Below are 22758 nucleotides of genomic sequence, written 5' to 3'. Positions count from 1 at the left end.
CTCTAAGGATTGCCTTGGCACTGAATTCAACACCTTGAAATCACTCTTGCCTGCTTATACAATGACTGAGAAAATACGTAAACCAGGGTATAATAAAAAAAAGGGTGGGGAGAGCTGGGGTTTTTTTTTGTCTGTGTGTGAATGGGGAATTATCTCTTTCTATTGCATGGCTACAGGAGGAAAGGCCTTATACTCTCCTCTCTTAAATATATTTATTCAACCTATACATTGAAGATATATTAAGGAATCTGGATTGGAAAACGTTGAGTGTGGTTTTAAAACTGGAGGAAGAAACATCAATGATCTTCATTTTGCTAATGACACTAATTGAATAGCAGGAAATGCAAAGGATTGGTAAGCTCTAGCAATAAAAATTTCAGTGAAAACATAGTAATTAAATTTAAAGAAGACCAAACTAATGACAACAGGTACAACAGCCATACTTAGAATTGACAGTGAAGATACTGAAGCTTCTGCTTTTAGGACCAAAACATCAACCATAAAAGAATAAGCAGTCAAGAAATAAATACAGGCTAATACTTGGCAGAAGACCATGGAAAGGGTATTCAGACGCCAGGATATGTCTATGTCTACAAAGATCAGAATAATGCAGGCAGTGGTACTCCCAGTGACCTTCTATGGAAGTGAAGTTGGACTTTGAAGAAACAGCATAGAAAAAGTGGTGACATTTTTGAGATCTGGTGTTGAAGAAAACTCCTGAGAATACTATGGACAATCCAAAAACAAGCAAATAGATCAACCCAAAGTTCTCACTTGAGGCACAAATGATCAGGCTATTCTACTTTACATGAAGACTTAGCTCTCTGGAGAAGGGTCTAATGCTAGGAAAGTGAAAGGAAAAGGAAGAGGAAGACCAATGGTAAAGTGGTTGGGTTCAATAACAGCAGCAATGGGGATATCATTGGAAGAAATGTAATCAATCAATCACGCAGCTAAAACTTCTATTCCTTTGCACTAATGTACTTGCCACCTGCATTTATTCTAATATTTCTGTTTATTTCTCTTCCACTTCATCAATTCCAACATCAAAACTCAAAATCACCAGAAATAATACTAGATGGAAATCAAATGAAATTGAATAAATGTGTCTTTTTAAAAAATTGACATCACAATTTGTACTTTCCTGAAACAGAATTTAATATTTCTGCTTATTAAAAAAAAATTAGGAAAAGTTACTATGGTGTTGAGGATGCCATTAACCACTTTTGCTAGGTATAAAAGCTCTTTCTAAACTTTATAAAAGCATTCTTTTGCAATTGCATTTCCCTGTTAAAAATGAATGCCAATCAGTCCTTTGAGATTGTCTAGATCAGAAAACAGATTCTACAAGAGAATTAGAACTATGCTTTCTTGAGATAGGCTATATTCAAAAAATATATACAAGTCTGATTACATTTTCCCTTCCCTCCTTCTTACATCACAAAGGAGTCAGGGAGGAACCAAGCTGAGTCTTTTCTGGATACATAACTTTCTCCTTTCTAGGATTCAAGGCCTGCATCTAAACTTTTTGTTTTTGTAATAGTTTCAGAATATTTTCCCCACAGTCATCTTTTTGGATCCTTACAATCTTTGTCTTAGAATCTGAATATTGGCAGGAAAAAGAAATAGAGAAGCTTCAAGTTCATGCAGAATTAAATGCTTGAATATGAATCCTTCTGACTGAGTGAAGGAGGAAGGAGTGGGATAAAATCTAATTGTAGTCAACAAAGGATTCAGCTGCTCAAATGTATTTAATAACAAGAAACTGTATAGAAAATGTAATCAGGAATTTTAAGGAAAAAATATTTTATTCAAATATTTATAGTATTTAGCTCTCCCTCCCCATCTTTAGTTACAACTTGTATTTAATTGCAATTTAATGTGATTTTATACATAAAAATATGTCTTCTTTGTGGCAACAGCTCTTTAAAAAGTTACTAAGTCTTGTTGAAAGAAAAATTAGGTCCAGTTCCAAGCCAAGAATTAAAAAAAAAAGATGGCTGACTACTTAGGAAACAAGATTCTTTTTTATTGATGAGCAGAACCAGCAACAGCATGCAGACTTGAGGCTTCTGCTTGAAGCTATTAAGAAAGACTGGGGCTTTTTTCTGCTTTTGTTAAGTTTTTTTCTCCATTTCTTCTTTGGGGAAATATTAAGAATAAACAATATTTTATTCTGGGGAGGGGGGCCTTCCAACAGTCTGAATAATTCTGAGACATGTGGTGCCTTATATGTGGTTCATCTAAATGGTCTTAAACAATAAAAGGCCATTTCACAAGTCAGAATCTTAACTGTTTTTTACTTTACATTTAATCAAGCTCTTTGTAGGGTGAAATCTCATAATCTGTTTTAACTGGTAACAGCTGCTCAGAATCCCAAGCAAAGTCACTTCTCTCAACTGCTTCTTAAGTGAAGGTGTTAGGAAATGTAAGCTCCACAACCAATTTATACTCTCTGTCACCAGTTCCTTTTTATTTAATATCTCAAAGTGATCAGTCCATGCTGGTAAGGCTGATCAAAGGAACCCATGTCACTGAAAATTAGTTGGCAGAAAGTTCTCCTTGCCTTCTTGGCTTAGTAGCAATCTGAGTGAATATCTGGCCTCACTGGAGGCCACTGAATTAAGTGAAATACATCAAAGGAAAGGAGATTATAGGACCTTTCTATATCAGGAATATTCCCATAAATTTCTCAGAAATTCACTCTAAATCTATAAGAATCATGAAACTCACAATCAGATAATTGCAGAAGGCACTAGCAACATTTTAAAGCTCTGCTACATTACCATACATGCTGTTTGATCTGATCTTGTAGATCATGTTTTTCAATTGCTTCGTGAAGAATTGGAAGTTGCTTAGGATAGGCAAGCCTTGGAGCCGTTCCCATTTCTCAGACAAAAAGCAAACTTCCAGATAAACACACATGCCCATAACTACAAACTTCTTCCTCATCTTCCTTCCTCACAGCATTCCTGCTGCCAAATTGCAGCAGAGAATTTGTGCAAAGTAGCTGGAAGTTGTAATGATGGGGACTTTAATTCTTCTTTCCAATTTTCCTGCTCCATATGGTGACTCTTTGCTAGCATTAGCAATGGAGAAGGAATGATCATTACCTAGAGCTAAGGTGACCAGTTTTGGAACAGAAAAGTCAAGTAAAGAGTTTTGTAGAGGACAATGAGGTTTGCCAGTCATTTTAGTTTTGTTTCAATCTACTTCCTGTAAAGGGTGTTCAAAGATAATGTAATTTGTGCAATGTTTTCAATACCTGTTACTGAAGAAGTTTCCAAGATCACTTAAAATTACCTTCTTTTGAATGCAGACCGGATATCTATTGATGGCGTAGATTCTACTTCTAAAAAATAAGATAAAAATAAAATGTTTAATTTTTGAAGTTTTTTCAAAGGTTAAACCTGGGCAGAGAGTGATTTTGTGGTAGACGGCATTTATTTGATTTAAAATATGATATGTTCAACACTATGTATTGATTTTGGCAGCTCAAGTAATCATGTATACATAGGTGAATAGAATCCTATTGGCAAGTGACAAAAGGATCCAACTCTCGGCAGAATTATAAACTTCTTTGCAGAGTAATTCATTATTCAGAACAGTTTACCTGAAATTATATTAATAGTAATCAAAAGTAATAAAAGAGATTTTTCATAAAATGAAAGCAATTTTGCAAGCCTGAATCTGCAATATAATCAAATATAATAATCAAGGAAATTATGTATGGAAGGGTGGGGGAAGATAGAGCAAGTCAGAAAAAGAGGATAAATGAGTATCAGTGTGGCCCATTGATTAAAGTGCAAGGCTAAGAGTAGAGAGACACAGATGCTAGTCTTCGGTAAGCATAGAAGCCATCCAGGTGATTTGGGGTCAGTTATTCTCTCTCTGCCTTAAAATGGGAAGTTAAAAACAAAACAAAACCACAAGCCTGCACTGCAGTTGTGTGATAGAAGCCCTTTTAAAACTGCCCTGGAAGACAGGAGAATCCCCTGGAGCACTAAAAAGTGCCCAGAGAATTATGCGAGAAATGGATATTTCCCACTCTACTCCAACAAAAATGGATTCTGCATATCATGGATTCCATATCCATCATAATAATTTTATTTAATTACTTAAATCTATTATAGCAAAAATAACAGTAGACTAAAAATAGAGGATAAGATTATATAATCAGAAAATCTAAAATAAATCACAAGTGTTTCTATAAACTGGGTATTACTTAAATTCTTCATACTCATTGAAGAAATGACTTTAAAAGTGAGTAAAATATCTGACTAAATTGGTAAACACAGAGTTCAGTTTCACCTTGTGTTGATTAACCACATAATTAGACAAACCAATTTACCCTGCAGAAAGCTTACATCTGCCAAGAGGTTGGCTATTTGCCAATCTGCTTCTGAATTGAGCCAGAGGTTGTAGTTTGTCTGGTTAGCTGGCTATCAGCTGCTAGACATTCCATTAATGTGCCCTGATGCCTTGGCAGATTAATGAAGATGCTGACCTTGGTAATCTTGTAGACGTGTGTTGGTAAAGTGAATATCTAATGGGTTTGCTGCCAAATTACTGGAAGTCTGGGATATTTGGAAGGCTTGCCTAGATGTTCTTGATAGCTGAAACCATATGGTCAGCAATCAGGGTCCAGGACTTGTGGGATTCTGAGGGTCTAAATTCTCTGATCTGGATGGACTCAATTTAATCCATAAATGAATTATATGCTGCAAATTTCCATAAGACATTTTTTTTTGTCCCTTCAAGTTAGTGTTGACTCCTGGCAACTGCCTGGAAAAGTCCCTGCAGTTTTCTTGACAAGATTTCAGAAGAGGTTTTCCATTGGCCCAAAATCACCCAGTTGGCTCCCTGTCCAAAGTATCCCAGTTTCTCACCCGATGCCTTAACCACTACACCAACCTGGTTCTCTTATAAAACCACTAAGATAGATTTAAACATGCTAGACAAGAATTAAGCTCTGATCTTCCATCTATGCATAATCTTAAGACTGGGAGTTGAGACTTAAAAATATACCCTAAGAAGGTTTTCATCATTGTTTGTAAACTTCATCAAACTGGGATACCAAACTTCTGCTGCTGCTCTATTCCTTGGCTGCCATCAAACAATTCTGAGAGACAGAGACAATCCAAAATAGTGTACTCCCTGAGGGAATCCAAAGATGGCCCTTTCTCCAACTTTCATTTTATTTCTAAAAGATAGGACTGGCTCTTTCTTTGCACAGGAAATTTCACTAAGTGATTTTGGCAAAGACAGTTCTATCATCCAAAACCTATTATCCCACTTTCCAGCATCTGCTGTTTGGAAAAAGCAGTTCACCCTGTAGAATAGGACACCCCTGGGTTTTTTGGATGGTTCTAAGTCACCATGATTTCATCATGCAATAATGAAGAGAATTCTGCTTACATGTCTGCATAAGCTCTTCTTCTTTTTTGCAAACAAATCTATATCTATGCTAAAAGCAGGGCTTTTTTTCTCATAGAATGCCCAGAACGGAGTTCCGGCACCTTTTTTGGATGGAACCTTGTAGGGTAGGCAAGGCAGGTTGTATGATGTGTGTGAGTTCCTGCACCTTTTTTTTTTTTTTAGAAAAAAAAGCACTGGCTAAAAGAATTCAAATCTGATGGTCTTTTATTTCATCCTTTTGTCAACAAACATAGGAAAAAATTGGTTTTGACAGAGTTTAAGACTTACGCCCTTTCTCTTGGGGTTTCATGATGATCTACTAACAGGAAAAGCTTTTGTTCAAGTCAAGATGAAAGCTGTTTTTGATATTCCTAAAGAATAAATTTATAGTCTTGAGCTGTCGGGCCTGGTATCCACCATATTTGTCCAAATATAAACTGAATACTTCAGCAAGCTTCAGAAATAATTGCTTCAAGGATAAAGCATGAGCTCACCAGCTCAAAGATATTCTGAGTCCTTTCTCCCGCCAACTATGAATTAAAGTGAGTGTTTTAAAAGATGATGGAGATAGATAGATCTTTCCATAGATATTAGCCAAAATGTTACATGAAACTTTCACATTCAGAAGCAGTTAGCTAGTACCAGTTGTTGGGATGCAATAATAGCAGTAGAGGAAGGCAATAGATCTCTAATCTGTCCTGTAGACTTTCTAAAGATCTACCTTTTGAATTTCCCAGATGTTTCATTTAGACCCCTGATCAAATTCATGAGTCTTGTATACTGAAAATTCTTTGTCAGAAATCTTTTATATCCTAGGACCCAAAGCCTAGGTTATGAGCTGGATGCCACATTACCACAATACATTGATACCATTCTTATTTCCAGATATGACTGACATTTCTTTGAAATGGGGACAGAGGTGCAAAACTCTAGGGAAGTAGTACTCATTGAGTTCTAAATATATTGGGTCTAACAAATGATATTTGGTCCCATTCTTGATGCTTTTATCTACTATTAGTCTCTTGATCTATTCTTCTTTTCCTTCTGAGCTTAGTTTCCTCAACCCCCTTCACAGTGCCAAAACTCCTTTAACGCTTTAAAAGTAGATTTCAATTCCAGCTCTAAAAAGCTATTCAGGAAGGCATACTCCTGCTCATTATCTCTGAATGGTGCTAAAAATACAGAAGGATAATTTTCAAATATGCAATAAAATGCTTAGCCTGGAGGGCATTTAAAATTTAAGTAAATATAAAGTAGTCTTTCCAAGACTGTTAGATTTCATCTTCTAGAATCCCACTTACCCACAAAGTTAAACTATTTTGTCTGTGGAATTACAGGAGCTGAAATCTAACATGGTATAGGGAAATAAATTCAGGGTTAGTTCTGGGAAAAATTTTTACTTTAATATATATTCACCATTAATATGTATATATATATATATATAAAGATTCTTACCATGGACTTCCAGATCAAAAGAACAGCTATCCACCTTATCTTTATATGTTACTTCACATCTATAATTTCCTCCATAATTTTCCTTAGCTTTGATTATTTGCATCTCAAATGTATACATCTGAAATCCAAAGGTATAATGCAATTATTCATATAAAAATCACAAGAATAATTGGAAACTAAACACACTTACTTATGTGCATCTTATATGTTGACATAGAGAAATGGGTTGATTTTTTTTACTTCTTTTTCATATTTCTTAATTCTGTTATTTTGCCGTACCAAGCAGTTAATAACTGATTTCCAAAATCCCATTTTGACCTTCTTCTGTCCACTCAGAAAATGACAGCAATTTTGGGTCTCACAAATTGCATTGTGACTCCAGGTCTGCTATAGCTTCTCCTTTTGATCACAGCAATTCCCTATCTCCCAGCAATTTTATGAGCTCACAATTTGCCTGGGACCTATCTCCTATGGATTGAGTCTAAGACAATCCATAACTGTGTAATCATAAGAATCACTTTGATCAATGAATCCCATATCATCTTTCTCTTTTTCCAAGCAAGTAATTTTAGATAAATGCTGCCACCCACCACCATTAAACCATTTTCTTTGGGGGGGGGGGGTAAATATATTTTGAAAAAGGTCATCTATAATAATAATAATAATAGTAGTAGTAGTAGTAGTAGTAGTAGTAGTAGTAGTAGTAGTAGTAGTAGTAAAGTTGGAAGGGACCTTGGAGGTCATCTAGTCCAACCCCCTGCTCAGGCAGGAAACCCTACCCCATTTCGGACAAATGGCTGTCCAGTCTCTTCTTAAAAACTTCCAGTGTTGGAGCATTTACTGCTTCTGGAGGCAGGCTGTTCCACTGATTAATTGTTCTCACTGTCAGGAAGTTTCTCCTTAGTTTTAGGTTGCTTCTCTCCTTGATTAGTTTCCTCCCGTTGCTTCTTGTCCTGCCTTCAGGTGCTTTGGAAAATAGCTTGATTCCCTCTTCTTTATAGCAGCCCCTGAGATATTGGAATACTGCTATCATGTTCCCCCTTGTCCTTCTCTTCGTTAAACTAGACATACCCAATTCTAGCAACCGTTCCTTATATATTTTAGCCTCCAGTCCCCTAATCATCTTTGCTGCTCTTCTCTGTACTCTTTCTAGAGTCTCAGCATCTTTTTTACATCGTGGTGACCAAAACTGGATGCAGTATTCCAAGTGTAGCCTTACCAAGGCATTGTAGAGTGGTATTAATACTTCACGTGATCTTGATTCTATCCCTCTGTTAATGCAGCCTAGCACTGTGGTGGCCTTTTTGGCAGCTGCAGCACACTGCTGGCTCATATTTAGGTGATTGTCTACTAGGACTCCGAGGTCCCTCTCACAGTTACTACTATTGAGCATGGTGCCACCTATGCTGTACTTGTGCATTTGGTTTTTCTTGCCTAAATGTAGAACCTTGCTTTTTTCACCATTAAATTTCATTTTGTTAGATAGCGCCCAGTGTTCAAGTCTGTCCAGATCCTCCTGTATCCTAAGCCTGTCTTCTGGAGTGTTGGCTATTCCTGCCAGCTTGGTGTCATCTGCAAATTTGATGAGTTCCCCATCTATCCTTTCATCCAAATCGTTGATGAAGATGTTGAAGAGTACTGGGCCCAGAACAGAGCCCTGGGGCACCCACTACACACTTCCCTCCATATAGATGCAGTTCCATGAAGGACCACTTGCTGAGTACGGCCGGTCAGCCAGCTACGGATCCATCTGGTGGTGATTCTGTCTACCCCACATTTTTCTATCTTATCAAGTAGTAGATTGTGATCTACTTTATCAAATGCCTTACTGAAGTCCAAGTAAATTATGTCCACAGCATTCCTCTGATCCACTAATTTTGTCACTTGGTCAAAGAATGCAATAAGATTTGTCTGGCATGATCTATTTTTGACAAACCCATGTTGGCTTTTATAATGACTTTGTTTGCCTCTAGGTGTTCATTGATTCATTGTTTGATTATCTTTTCCAGGATCTTCCCAGGTATTGAGGTCAGGCTGATAGGTCTGTAATTTCCTGGATCCATTTTTTCTCCTTTTTTGTGGATGGGAACTACATCAGCTCTTTTCCAGTCCTCTGGTAGTTCCCCTGTGTTCCAAGATCTTTGAAAAATATAGTTCAGTGGTTCTGATATCACATCTGCCAGTTCCTTGAGAACCTTGGAGTGTAATCCATCTGGTCCTGGCAATTTGAACTCATCTAGGCTGGACAGGTGCTCATTTACCATTTTCTTGCCTATCTTAACTTGTGTTTCTATTTTGTTTTTTATGGCACTATTTTTGATAGGTTGGTCTGTTTTTTTCCCTTTGTTTAAAGGCAAATGCAAAAAATGAGTTAAATAGTTCTGCTTTCTCCCTGTTGCTTGTCACCTTCTTGCCACTTCCACCCACTAATGGACCAATCATTTCCTTCACTTTTTTCTTGTTTTTTACATGTTGACAGAAGCTTTTTTTGTTATTTTTGACTTTGGTCGCAAGCCTCAGTTCATTTTGAGCCTTGGCTTTCTTCACTTCATCTTTGCAGGCTCGGGCTATTTGCTGATATTCTGACTTAGTTATGTTCCCCTCTTTCCACTTTCTATACTTGTCCTTTTTATCTTTCAATTTGTCAGAGAGTTCTTTATGCAGCCATGCTGGTTTCTTTTGAGACTGTTGTTTTTCCTCTTTGTTGGTATTGTGCTAGACTGTACTTTTATTATCTCATTTTTCAAAATTTCCCAAGCTTCTTGAGTTGTTTTCCCCTTGAGGATTCTCATCCATGGAATCCTTCCCAAGCCATCTCTAAGTTTATTGAAATTAGCTCTCTTGAAGTCCAAGACTCTAGTTTGACTGTGTTCTATTGGTTGTGCTTCTATAATGTTGAATTCTAATATTGCATGATCACTTCCTCCCAGGGTTCCTATGGCTTCAACACCGTCTATCATTTCATCTCTGTTAGTGAGAATTAGATCCAAAATGGCTAATCCCCTAGTTCCCTTCTCTACTTTTTGGGAGACAAAGTTGTCTGCTAGGTTTGCTAGGAACCTGTTTGATCTTCCACTTGGTGCGGAGTTTGTCTCCCAGTTGATGTCAGGGTAGTTAAAGTCCCCCATTACTATTGTGATGTGCTTCCTACATACCTTAGTTAGCTGACTATCAAAAAGTTCATCTATTTCCTCTGTTTGGTTGGGTGATCTGTAGTATACACCTATGGCAATGTCATTTCCCCTCCCTTTTATATTGACCCAAATGCATTCAAGACAGTTTTTATCATTGTTGTGCTCTATTTCTGTGGAGATGTAATTATTTCTTATATAGAGAGCAACTCCACCTCCTCTTTTATTTGGTCTGTTTCTTTTAAATAATTTAAATCCCTCTAGCTGTGTGTTCCATGTGTGGGTTTCATCCCACCATGTTTCCATAATGGCAACAATATCGTATCTGCCCTCATTAACCTGAATCTCTCTATATCTCTCTCTATATATACCTTGGTTTGTCGCTCAAATGTTTCTTTTAACTGAAGATGCTTGCCAACTTTGCTTGCCAAGTCCATCCATTTTCCTTTAAACCATTTAACAGTTGGTTTCCGAAGAAGATCCTGAGCTTCTACTTTGGCTATGAATGTGATATTTTGCCCTGAAAACAAGCAAGTCAACCAACATAAATCAAAACAGAATTAATCAATTGGGAATATCTAACACATGTAAATGAGTTTTAAATACCAAATTCTAAAGATGGAAAGATTTTGAAAAACACACAATGGAAAAATGATTGTTAAAGAATTTGCAAAAATGGCAAAATTGACTTGTTTAATTAGGGAATAGCAAATTCCCTAACAATAAAAACCTTAGACAATAACATTTCTCAATGACTGAAACCCCTCATGGACTTTTTGCCACGGCTGGAAAAAAAATTAATTTGTGCTTCATGAGATTGATGATTAGAAAGGGCAAAATATTTTATATAGGGAGAATATAAATATAGGAAGAAATGTAAATGCATTTGCTATAAAGAAAATCAGAAGCCACTTCTTTATATCTATTTTTTCTTTTTTCTTTCTTCCTTGTCTTTTTTCTCTTTCCTTATTTATTCATCACTTTATTTTTTCTTTAAATTTTTGTTTGTATTTTGTAAAAAAAAATCTTTTTTAATAATTAAAAAAGATACTCAAATACCAAATTATTTATTTCATTATTTTTCGTATAAAGAATTAATTCAACAGAAGGAAACCAGAGCATGTTATTAAACTATAGCTGGTTTGTTTCATGAGAAACAGAGGAAAAAAAGAAATGATATCCAGCCTCTATCTAAGGATCAGATCATTGCTAGGGAACAGGGAATGGAGTAGGGAAAGATTTACATGTATAATTTCAACCTTGCATTTACTTCCAATAACTGGGATGATCGAGGGGGACTTTTGAAGCTGCTTGAAAGCAACACTTCTGCAACCTTCTGCAACACTTCACATGTTATTTGGGACTTTTCTTTAGTATTTCACTTATTGCCTTCTTGTGCTCCAGAGGTAGTAGAAGAGGCCCCAGAACAACATTGCAGTGCCACAATTAGGCAAACTGCATCATTGCTATGCCTTTATGACATGAACAGCCCATTTGGCTACATATAAAGTTTACTGAAAATGAAAGGATATGGAAAGAAGAAATAGTATCAAAGGAAAAAATATAGGTAGATAATCCAGATGTCAGAAAAGCAATTGGCTAAAAGAAAATGATCAGCAAGTAACATGAACTTTAGTAGAGACCAATGTAAAGTTTTTCCCGTAAAAAAACCACCACATGCACTAATATAGGATGGGATAACTGTACTTGTATAAAATGGCTTGGAGAAATAGGAGATTGCAAATGAACATGGACTAGCAGAGAGACGTGGCTGCAAAAAAGAGCAAAGAATGCCAATTTGAGGCTTTATCATCAGCAAATTCTGGACCACCACACTTTAAGGATTGAGAGAAATTTGTATAGGTTCAGAGAAGGACAATGAAAATGATCAAGGGATTAAAAGATAAATCCCATGAAAAGAGATTTAAAGTGGTGGTAAATTTAGCCTTGAGAAAATATGCCTGTGAGGAAATATGATAGTCCTCTTACAAGGCTGGAAAGGATGTCACTCTAAGGAAGGTCAAGACATGTTCTTCTCATTCTGGGTGTAGGACATGGAAGACTAGCTTCTACTTAGGGAAAAGATATTCTGATTGAATGCTGGGGATGGGCAGGCTAAGTATATGATTGTATGAGTGTGTTATATCTACAGTCACTGACTAGAGGTCCCTGACCAATGCTAATTCATAATCACAGTGAACTGTATCATGCACACATATGAACAAATGAACTGTATCGTGCTGTAAATGTTTGCAGAGAAGCAAGTCCTTTTTTGCCAGATAGATATGAACAGAGTTGCTGGTATAATTGTTCTTTTTACACTTACCTACACTAATTGATCCACCTTTTGGTTTTTCAACAAATAAAACAGATTTCTCGGAATCTTGTTTTCCTCCTTCTTCTCCTGCAGACCCTATTAGTATAGAAAATAAAGGGAAATAACCATTATCAAAATGAACCTATCAATTAAGCAATGCTTACCTGGTTTCTGTTTTTTTTAGCATTAATATTACTTCTTAAAAATAGGCATGCACTCCCCATAACTCTCTTTCAGGGTAAGATAAGGTTACTGAAATAAAAAAAAGTGTCATACAGACCACACACTTATGAATGAAATAGAGTTTTTTTACTAGTGATCTGAACTGTAACTATCAGTTACAGTCTTCTCACAAGTTTTACAATTTGAATAGCTTCCTTGTTTCAACAATGAACACAGAGAGCTTCCTTGTGTTTCAAGCTGGGCGAACCCATCTCAGTTGTAAGCTGCACTCAGTGGTGGGATTCAAATATGTGAACAACCGGTTCTCTGTGTGGATGCTATGTCCAGAAGTCCATTCTGGGCCTGGGCAACAAAAAATTAGCTACCAGTTCTGCTGAACTGGTGCGAACTGGCTGAATCCCATCACTGACTTCACCCAACTGTGGAATGAAGGTGGAATCTTGGGAACACCCAGGCCAGAGCTCAAAGTAGGCAGCTAGGCAAAATTCTATCTACTGAGCTAAAAGAAGTGGCGATCCTAGTGCTGAATGTCAGAGATGAAGCCCAGGTCCCTATTAGCTAACTATATAGTATTGGGCAACAGTAAATAGGTCTCTCAATTTCTAATCCTTGACTTTGCCTGAGGAAAAAAAATTGGGTTTTTTTTTTTTGCGTTATAAAATCCTCCATATCAATTGCTACAAGTTATCCTGCTGGTGAAAGCTGTCTTCCATCCTTTCAGTAGAAGACAAATGTAATGTAATTCCTTGCATGCATAGACGTATGTTTGGTATGTACAAGATATTAATCTCTGGATTAGAGTCTAGACAGATGTATGCTACTGGAATCTAATGAAGAATATAGTGCTGTAGAAAGTTTAATTTTAATATATATCTGATGGTCTTAACTTTATGGTCTTCTGGCCAACTTTGTGGGGTTGTGAATATTAAAGACTGAGTCATCTTATGAGGAAAAAGAGAGTAACTAGGAATAGCCATTGTAATAAAAAAGAAATCTGCAGAGGAATTTCAAGAACCAGCAAAAAAATTGCCTTACTCCGCATTTTTCATACTCCAACAGATTCTCTTTTCAACATTTGTCTCTCTATATATATCATGGACAATTGACGTTGATTGTTGCTTATATATAAGTACAAGTATACTCACAAAGAATGATGGATGGATGGATGTACCAAATCTTACCATATTTCTATCTGTATTATATGCATGGTATATTACACTATATGTCAAAAACTTTATATGAACTTTTTATTGCCAAGTGTTGCTACCAAATGTCTTTAACTATCAACAACCAGGCTGGTCTGTATGTGTTTCTCTGGGAAGGAACTCATCTTTAGAGACAAATTCCTTCTTTCAGCTATATACTTCAGTTATTATATAATTCTTAGTCTGCAGTTTAATCCTGAGGGAAGAAAAATAATACATCAAAATAGCTGGAATACATAACTTCTGTGTCGAATATAATACATTTGATAACTAATTTAAAAGAATTTAAATGCATTTTGCTAAACAAATCAATAAGTAGCTCTCCAAACATGAAATATTTAAAATAGATTTTGTTTTGATATTTCCTTTGTAAAAATGAGTTACAGTGGTGTATGAACAAAAGTTAATTGTTAGTTTTTCCATATCCATTTCCTATATCACAGTTCATTTGAAACACCATTGTACACTAATGTACTCCAAAGCTTCATATGATTGGAGGCTTCTAATTTCACTCCAGACCATAAATTACTTCGCAACTGAAAAAGTAAGTAACAAAAAAAATGTTAATAGATAATGAAAATTGGAATGTTTTGAGTTTTCTCTTCTTTTTTTCAGATTTAGCGTATCTTACCTGAGTCCTTTCTATCTCCAGGTTTATTTGTACCATCTGAAAAGTAAGCATAAACTGGATGATATCAATATTCAAAAGTTATTATCTTGATTGCTTAATTGACTGTCTGGACACCTTGTATGTTAAAAGAAAGGAGGAAAATTATAGATTATAATGAATTGTTTAAGAGGGCAGTGGGATCATTTTGTTGAAGCTGAGCAGATTGGTCTTTGAGATAGCCTAACCCTAACCCTTTGTTAATGGGTAGAGCAATCCTAATTGTAGAATAATTTTCTATTGGTAGTGGTATTATTATTTACTATAAGTTTATTATGGCCACTCAATCCAAAATGCTTTGGATGGCTATGGTAGCACCTCAGACAATATTCCCAAATATTCCTAATCTCAACAGAGCAAAAGGAATGAAGACAGAGAAGAGCATCATCTCTTTTGTTTTCTTCTTAAATTTAAAGTACGGTCTCTTCAATATGGGCGAATGTTTTTCTCATTCCAGGGGCATAGAAGTGTGTGGATTTTTAAATTTTCTCTCCCAATAATTTCAGAGAATGTCCCATAATGGCTCCTGCCTGCATTCTGGTTGGCATAGTTGTCAACTTCATGATGTTAAAATGATGACATAGCATTCATGGCATCATCATACAAATAGTGCAATTACTCATGTCATGATATTTGACACACGCATACAACTTGCATTGTGTGTGGTGATACCATTTAGACTGGGGTGATCATTTGCCCCATTTCTTGCTTCCACCCTGGATGTTTATGGCTACAATAATCTGATTTTTCATCTGATCCAGCAGAACGATTTATATTCTCATTAATCAACCTGGTCATCATATTTTGCTTATTCTTGAGTTTTGTCATGTTAAAGAAGTTGTGTATAAATATAAATAAATAAATAATTGTTAGGCTATTTTTAAAAATCTTTCTTAAAATCTTTCAAAATACATTTCTTCAAAAAGGATAGCAGATTTTTAAAACATAGCCTTTCAAAGTCTTTTATTGGGAAATTCTACTGAAATCAACTGGGGAGTTGCTCAAAAATAAATGAATTTACAAAGGTATCTGGTTTCTTTTTGATGAAATTATCCCTGATTGGGAACAGAAGAATTGAATCTTAATAGCTCTTCATATTTTATCCTAATATCGTGGTGGCACAGTGATTAGAATGTAGTACTTCAGGCTAACTCTGCCAACTGCCAGCAGTTCGATCCTGACCGGCTCAAGGTTGACTCAGCCTTCCATCTTTCCAAGGTTGGTAAAATGAGGACCCAGATTGTTGGGGGCAATATGCTGACTCTTTAAACTGCTTAGAGAGGGCTGTAAAGCACTGTGAATCAGTATATAAGTCTACGTGCTATTGCTATTGCTATCATATAACATTAAATGGAATAGTCCTCCTAACCTGTTGCTGAAGAATCCTCTTCATCTGTAAAAAGAAATACATAACAGGTAAAATAGAGAATTGTGACAAGAAAAAGCAACAATGTAGTTTAGTAAAAATGGAGGGAAACAAGAAACCTGTAATAGAAGGAAAGGAAAACTATGATAGCTGGGAAGCTGGTAATGACAAGGTAAACTTGTGGAGAAAGCTTTATGGGATTGAGCAGCTGAAGTGGTCAACTTTAATGCTTCACGCAAAAACAAAAATGGGATATATGACATGTGATCCATTATTAAAACATGGGTTTGAATGGGAGCTTTCAAAATGGTTGTGTTTGTTAGACACAAAATACAAAAACTGAGTGGGGAAATGGAATACAAAAAAGTTACAATGAAAATCAAGGTCAACCATAGATCTGACCTGAAGAAGATGTTGTTTCAGTGAGGTTTCCGTCTGCAAGTAAAACGTGTACCATAGATACATTCATCACCATGATTTTTTGAGTTTTTTAAGAGGCAAAAATAATATAATCAAGAATTTAAAAAAGAACAAAAAGTGCTAAAATCAAACAATTATTCTTCTTCATTCATATTAAGATACCTATGTAAAAATATAAATGGCATGCCTATTATTTCTTTCAAAATTAAGACACAGGGTTGGGTTTGCATGACATGTTACACTAAACTAAAAGGGGTTGGGAAGATCACAATTTGAATGAATGGAAAGGGGGGAAAAATCATAGTTCACCCTCTTGTGGAAAAGTTGTAATTGTCATAGCAGATTATGGCAAAAAGGCCATTATGTTTACCCACAATATGATTTTATGTTTTTGGACATAATAGGCTACATAGATTCAGATATTGGACTTTGTTAACCTATACGGTACAGTGTCCAGGATATTGTGTGAACCCAGACTTACAGAATGTTGTATGCATGCCTATTCAGTTTAAACAGCTTTTCTCCCAAGTAGAAGATTGCATTTTGACAGAACATTCATTCAGTGTTCTGTTCCTTTCAAAGGAAGAATTAAGCATTAAGATTACTCATCATAAGTTAATGGGCCCTAAAATTGAAATCAATTAAAAACAATAATGAAGACTTCATCCAATAATATTTACTTCTGCAATAATATTAAGAAACATTACTATTACACTATTAAGAAACAGACTAAGAGTGACATGATAGCAGTGTTCCAATATCTAAGGTGCTGCCACAAAAAAAAAGTCAAGCTATTCTCCAAAGCACCTGAAGACAGGAAAAGAAGCAATGGATGGAAACTAATCAAGAAGAGAAGCAATCTAGAACTAAGGAGAATTTTCCTGACAGAACAATTAATCAGTGAAACAGATTGCTTCTAGAAATTGTGGGTGCTCCAATTCTGGAGGTTTTTAAGAAGAGATTGGATAACCATTTGTTTGAAATGGTATAGGATTTCCTGCTTGAGGGTTGAACTAGAAGATCTCCAAGGTTCCTTCCAATTCTGTTATTCTGTTAGTGAACATAATACCAGCAGATTTCTAGAAGATTATCTAGATACTTGTGAGCTTTTAAGATAAAATCAGGATTTTTGATTCTGCCTTCTGTTTCCTAATAGTTTACATTAATATCAGGGAAAAAACACTTTAAAATTTACTCTTGACTATAAACCATCTGGGGATATCTGTGTGTGTGTTTGTGTGTGCATGTTAAAAAAAGTAAACATGACACCAACAAACATGTGATTGAAGTCCAGTTCTTTTTAAAAATTGTGTTGCACTGAGACATACATTTAAAAGAGACAGGGCTTCAATCACATGATCAGAGCTCCCATTTTGATGCCTCATGCACTGTGCACTGGTCCCCTGTAAGTGCCCATTCTCAGGCAGAAATAGACATTTTTCCTCCCAATGTTTCAAAATTGTCCTTTCCAGCTCTCAACTGTCGCTTCTCATTACAGAGGAAGGAAGCCTTAGTTGAGGAACAGGCATAGAAAATACCCTTCCCAGTGGTACAAACTGCCTTTCAGTCAAAAACATGAAAACAGAAAGAAGAAGAAGATATGTCAGAAAACTTGATCACTTTCAATACAGAGCTGAAAATTGAGAAATCCAACTGTCAGTTTTGGAGCATTGATATTTATTAGAAATAATAGGAAAGGGGGGGGGGAGATTTTGATACAATTGTAATCCAGTCAATCAAGAATGCTACCATATGGCTACAATATTTTGTAGGCCTCATTACTATTTTGTTGAGAAATCTGAGAAACTGGAACAGTAAAAAGGGACTATTTATTATAAAAAACAATTATAATTCCAACAGCCATTGGAAACAGAAAGGCTTAATATTGATTTTTTTCCTAGCTGGTTTTGTAATTATGAATGAATGGATTCTTTTCTCTATGAAATGAAGGCATGATTAACAATTGTAACTTGCTTAAAATGAAAAATAAAATCTAATCTATATTAATGCTGTCATTAAAAGTAACAAATAGAGTGTCCCCAAATCAGACTTCATGGTAGAAACATGATAATTATTTCATTCTCCTTTTTTTGCAATTGAAATTTTAATAAATACATTTAGTAATGCAATTCTCGAAACAGTGAAATTGTTTTTAATTTTACATTTATTATAGTGATTTGGTATGTTCATAGCATAGACTTATATGATCGCTGGTTTGTAAAAATTTAGTGAAGAAATTCTGAAAATAGGGGAACAAACATTAAAGCAAAGGTCTAAACTAAGTGGAAAGTCTGTTCATCCTGAAATTTTATGGTTCCCTCTTTGATACATTTTGGTTATTGTGCTCAGAGTTAGTTATTAATTTATTATATTTTCACTCATAGACCAAAGTTGGTGCTCATAGAAGTACAGATTTATTCTTTTATTTAATTTATCTAAAAATGATAAGAATGTGTCTGTTAAGGAAAGCAAACTCACTATTCTCAGTGAGAATGTTTCATTGAAGTGTAACAACAAGCATAAAATTGAATGCTCTGTAAACAATACTGCTGCTCCTCATTGTGTATATGGATGCTTAAAGTTGTTAAGCAATCCTTATAAAACAATGGGAACCAATATTTGAGTTGGAAGGGAAATTCTGAATTAAAATTATTGCAAAAGTGGAATCGTCTGGACAATCTGAATCCAAACTATTACTGTGATTCAAAATTATTTGACTTTAATCAAATCTCAATATCTTTTAAATATGGATTATTTAACTTTTAGAAAACCCTTTCACTTAACTGCACAGTGTATGTTGTCATAACATGTCTGCCACATACATATAAAAGTGGAATAAAATATAAAAAGTGTAATAAAGAAATAACTGTAGAAACACAGCCAGTGATTCCAGTATTTCTCCTGAAGGCTTGTGAATAGATCTTTACTGTAATGGCAATTGAAAGAATACAGCATAAAAGAAGGAAAAGGACAACTTATTTAATATTTATAAGATGTAAGGCAGTTGAAAACTGTGATGAAAATTTGTCTCTGCCGCCTTTCCAGATCTGTCATGGTTGATCCAACTTTAAAAATGGTAAACATATTCTAGAAAGCAAGAGAGATGTTGTAGACAGATTTCATAGAAACTGCAATCAGAAAATCCATGTGTTGACAAAGTAGAACCGGGCTAGAATAAGTTAAAATGAAATAACAGATGGCTCATTAGATAGCTTGATACCTGATGGAATTTAGAGAATGTTATTAAATTAATGTTAGCATTCCAAGTTATAGGCATATTGTAGTTGCTATATTTTCTGAAAAAAAGGATGTTAATAAATGCATATTATGGAATAAAATATATGAAAAACATTTATATATATCGTATATTTCATAGTTGAACAAACAAATGTCATATGTATGTGCATGTATATATCTCTATCTCTGTCTGTCTGTATACCCAGATGTTGGATAATACTGGAATTACAACTTTTAATGATTTTATTCCAGACTAATGGTGACATTTTATATCGCTGAAGCTTTTCCAGGGCAGATATAATGTATGCTATAATAATCTAGTATTAAGATGTTAAATCATAAGTGACTACAGATTGTTTTACCCTACCCAAAAAGTTAGATGTATTCTTTCTAGGAAAAAAAGTGCACATAATGGACCAAATCAACTGATAAAGGAAAAGGGAGAAAAGACAGTGAGTAAACATTGGCTCTGAGACATGTACAGAAATAATCCAGGAATGTATACTTAATTACATTTTTAAAAGAAATGAAATCCAAATCCAGTAGGGGATTGGATTGAACAAGGAAGAACAAAAACATAATCTACCTGAACTGTAGAATCTCGTCTAGCTTTTGTAGAATATTCGTACTCACCTTTTTCTGGGGGATTCCCATCTTTCTGAGCGTTAGTTTCTACTATATAGGAAATAGAAACACATTTTTTAAAAGAAACACCCTGATCATAAATATTGTGTATGTTTCTGCTACTAGTGTTAATATTACACCAACATTTTAAATGTGTAAATTAGGCTATTGGAATACTCCATAGCAGTATTACGAATAACTTGAATACCTTTAGCATAACATAAAGCTGCATCTTTACATTTATTGTTTTTTAAAAAAAACTGCTTGTTAGCATGCAGTCTCCTAAGGATTGGAATGATACCTATTTACATATGGTGAATTACAGTTTCCATCAGACTGCACTTAAAACATGGGTACTTGTGCAGGAGATGAAATAATGCAATGACATCTGCTAACAATAGCTATGAGAAAAAACTCAGTTTAGAATATGATCAGAGTAATCAATAAGAAAGAAGAAAAATGAGAAAGACTGCATTTGCTTCATGTACTAACGTAGAACTATGATGGCTTATTTTATAAATAAACCTCCATAATTTCCCCAAGGTTACCACAGTAATTGAGAGCATTTCAATAACCCTGGTTGATCTTGAAAAACTAAGCAGGGTTCCTATAGTCCCTATTTGAAGGACTATCAGCAAATCCATGGATTTTAGGCTAGCCTCAGTAGATATAGATCTACATTAGTGGCAGATATTTGTAGCTGGGGTGAAGGATGAGGGTGAAGGTCCATTTTCTGAGCTTGTGGGTTGGTTTCCAAACGTTTTATTATCAAGCCAGGTAACATCTTCAGTGCTTCTCTTATTAGGGCTGATACTTGCTTGTATGTTTTCCCATTGAACTTGAAGTATGTGTTCAGGTATAGATACAGGAGTTTCATAATGGTTTCTGTGGACATGGAGTGTTTTGTAGTGGCATCATCTTTGTGGGTATGGTGTTTAGTAAAGATGTAACCTAGCCTGGTAATGAAATGTTCAGAAACCAACCCACAAGCTCAGAGAACGAACTTTCACCCTCATAGATCTACATCTCAGAAGATGCTGCTGAAAAACAGTATGGATGTGTTCATGTAATCAACAGGAAGCAAGTTTAATCTGAGAGAGTTTGATTTTTCAATTTCCAAGACAATATACAGTAGTGCCAAAATTGTGGAAACCTTTTGGGAAAAGTGTACAGTAGAAATGCCACCTTTGGTTAAGTTTCCACTAATTTTTCTTCTAATTTCTAATTATAACTGTAGCCTTGTTCACTTAATAATACTATTTTACATCACTTTCTGGGCAATCAGTCAACTCTTTGCAACATTACTTTAATTTTATTAAAGTTTTACAAACTCACTAAATGAAAGAACACAAAAAAACCCAACCAACTTGATAGTGATCACATAACACACTGACAAATGTCCTCCTCTCAGCTTTAATACATGACATCAATAACTGAATCCTACTGTGATCTGATTGGCTCATTGCCAAAACAAGATGACACCTGATTGGCTCTCTAAACATTCAAGCTCATTGGCTACAATCAGATGAAGGAAAGCTACCTGATATCAACCTAAACAAGTTGTGCTTCTTTTTTCTGGTTATTTGGCTATACCTTTTCATAGAATACAGTACAGATAATTGAACAAACTTTGTTTCATTATATTCTTGATTAAAATACCTTTCCATTGATATATAATTTTATGGTACTACTCCAAAAAAAGGTGGTGTTATTAGCCATCAAACCTCAAAAATACACTTTTCCCAAAAGGTTTCCACAATTTTGGCCACTACTGTAGAATACTGGGAACTACATCCATAGAAAGAGAGATTCTCAGAAATTCAACAACACAAAAAAATTATTAATGTGTGGTAGAACAAGTTTAACGTTCTAATCACTTCTTTATGTTCCTAATGAGACCTTTACAATATTCTGCTATTTTAACAAACTTACTATATATATATATATATATATATATATATATATATATATATATATATATATATATATATGTAGGTTTTTGGTTGTTCGGGTTTTCTCCCGTGTAAAATTGGAAGTGTCTTGGCGACGTTTCGACGAAGTCCCATTCGTCATCTTCAGGCTGGTGTTTTCAGCTTCGTGCTTTGAGCAGCAATGTGTGGTCTTAGCTGTTTCTTCCTTTTGACTGCCAGTGGGGGTATGAACTGATTGGGTGGGAGCTTGGCTGTGTTCTGATTGGGTGGAGGTGTGTTCTGATTGGTTAGGGGCGTGGCTGTGCTCTGATTGGCTGGAGGGTTGGCTGTGCTCTGATTGGCTGGGGGGTTGGCTGTGCTCTGATTGGCTGGGGGAGTGTTCTGTTTGGTTGTGCTCAGGTTAGTCTGAGTTGCAGGGGGGTTTAAGATTTTGGGCTGCCTTGCTATTTTTTGGCTTCGCGTTCGTGGTCGTGTCTCATCTTCATGGAGGGTGTCAGTTTGCTTCATGTATGGGTTGGAGGGGTTTAAAGTCAAGCCCCTAACCAATCAGAACACACCTCCACCCAATCAGAACACAACCAAGCTCCCACCCAATCAGTTCATACCCCCACTGGCAGTTAAAAGGAAGAAACAGCTAAGACCACACATTGCTGCTCGAAGCACGAAGCTGAAAACACCAGCCTGAAGATGACGAATGGGACATCGTCGAAACGTCGCCAAGACACTTCCAATTTTACGTGGGAGAAAACCCGAACAACCAAAGACCTACATACAAACACCCGCGAAAACCTCAGAAAACATATA

General features: G+C 35.6%; 1 protein-coding gene across 13 annotated transcripts in view; it reads right to left on the bottom strand.

Moving 5' to 3' along the window:
• Positions 1-22758, bottom strand: part of MYBPC1 (myosin binding protein C1) — a 107523-nt gene that overhangs the window by 50214 nt on the left and 34551 nt on the right. For 4 of the 13 annotated variants that reach the window (XM_039362566.1, XM_039362628.1, XM_039362557.1 and 1 more), the window contains exons 3-10: positions 20033-20074; positions 16145-16177; positions 15746-15769; positions 14341-14376; positions 12331-12417; positions 10376-10524; positions 6874-6991; positions 3304-3352 (exon numbers count right to left, since the gene is read on the bottom strand). In XM_039362566.1, the coding sequence (XP_039218500.1) occupies positions 3304-3352; positions 6874-6991; positions 10376-10524; positions 12331-12417; positions 14341-14376; positions 15746-15769; positions 16145-16177; positions 20033-20074 (538 nt within the window). The remainder of the gene's footprint in view (positions 1-3303; positions 3353-6873; positions 6992-10375; positions 10525-12330; positions 12418-14340; positions 14377-15745; positions 15770-16144; positions 16178-20032; positions 20075-22758) is intronic. The other 9 variants (XM_039362599.1, XM_039362584.1, XM_039362609.1 and 6 more) reach the window with 5 other exon arrangements.

The sequence above is a fragment of the Crotalus tigris genome, unplaced genomic scaffold, assembly GCF_016545835.1.
Source record: "Crotalus tigris isolate CLP2741 ecotype Arizona unplaced genomic scaffold, ASM1654583v1 scf7180000017588.1960692, whole genome shotgun sequence".
In the NCBI taxonomy this organism is placed as follows: domain Eukaryota; kingdom Metazoa; phylum Chordata; class Lepidosauria; order Squamata; family Viperidae; genus Crotalus; species Crotalus tigris.
The sequence above is the reverse complement of the archived record's forward strand: the minus strand, read 5'-3'. Positions and strand labels throughout refer to the sequence as shown.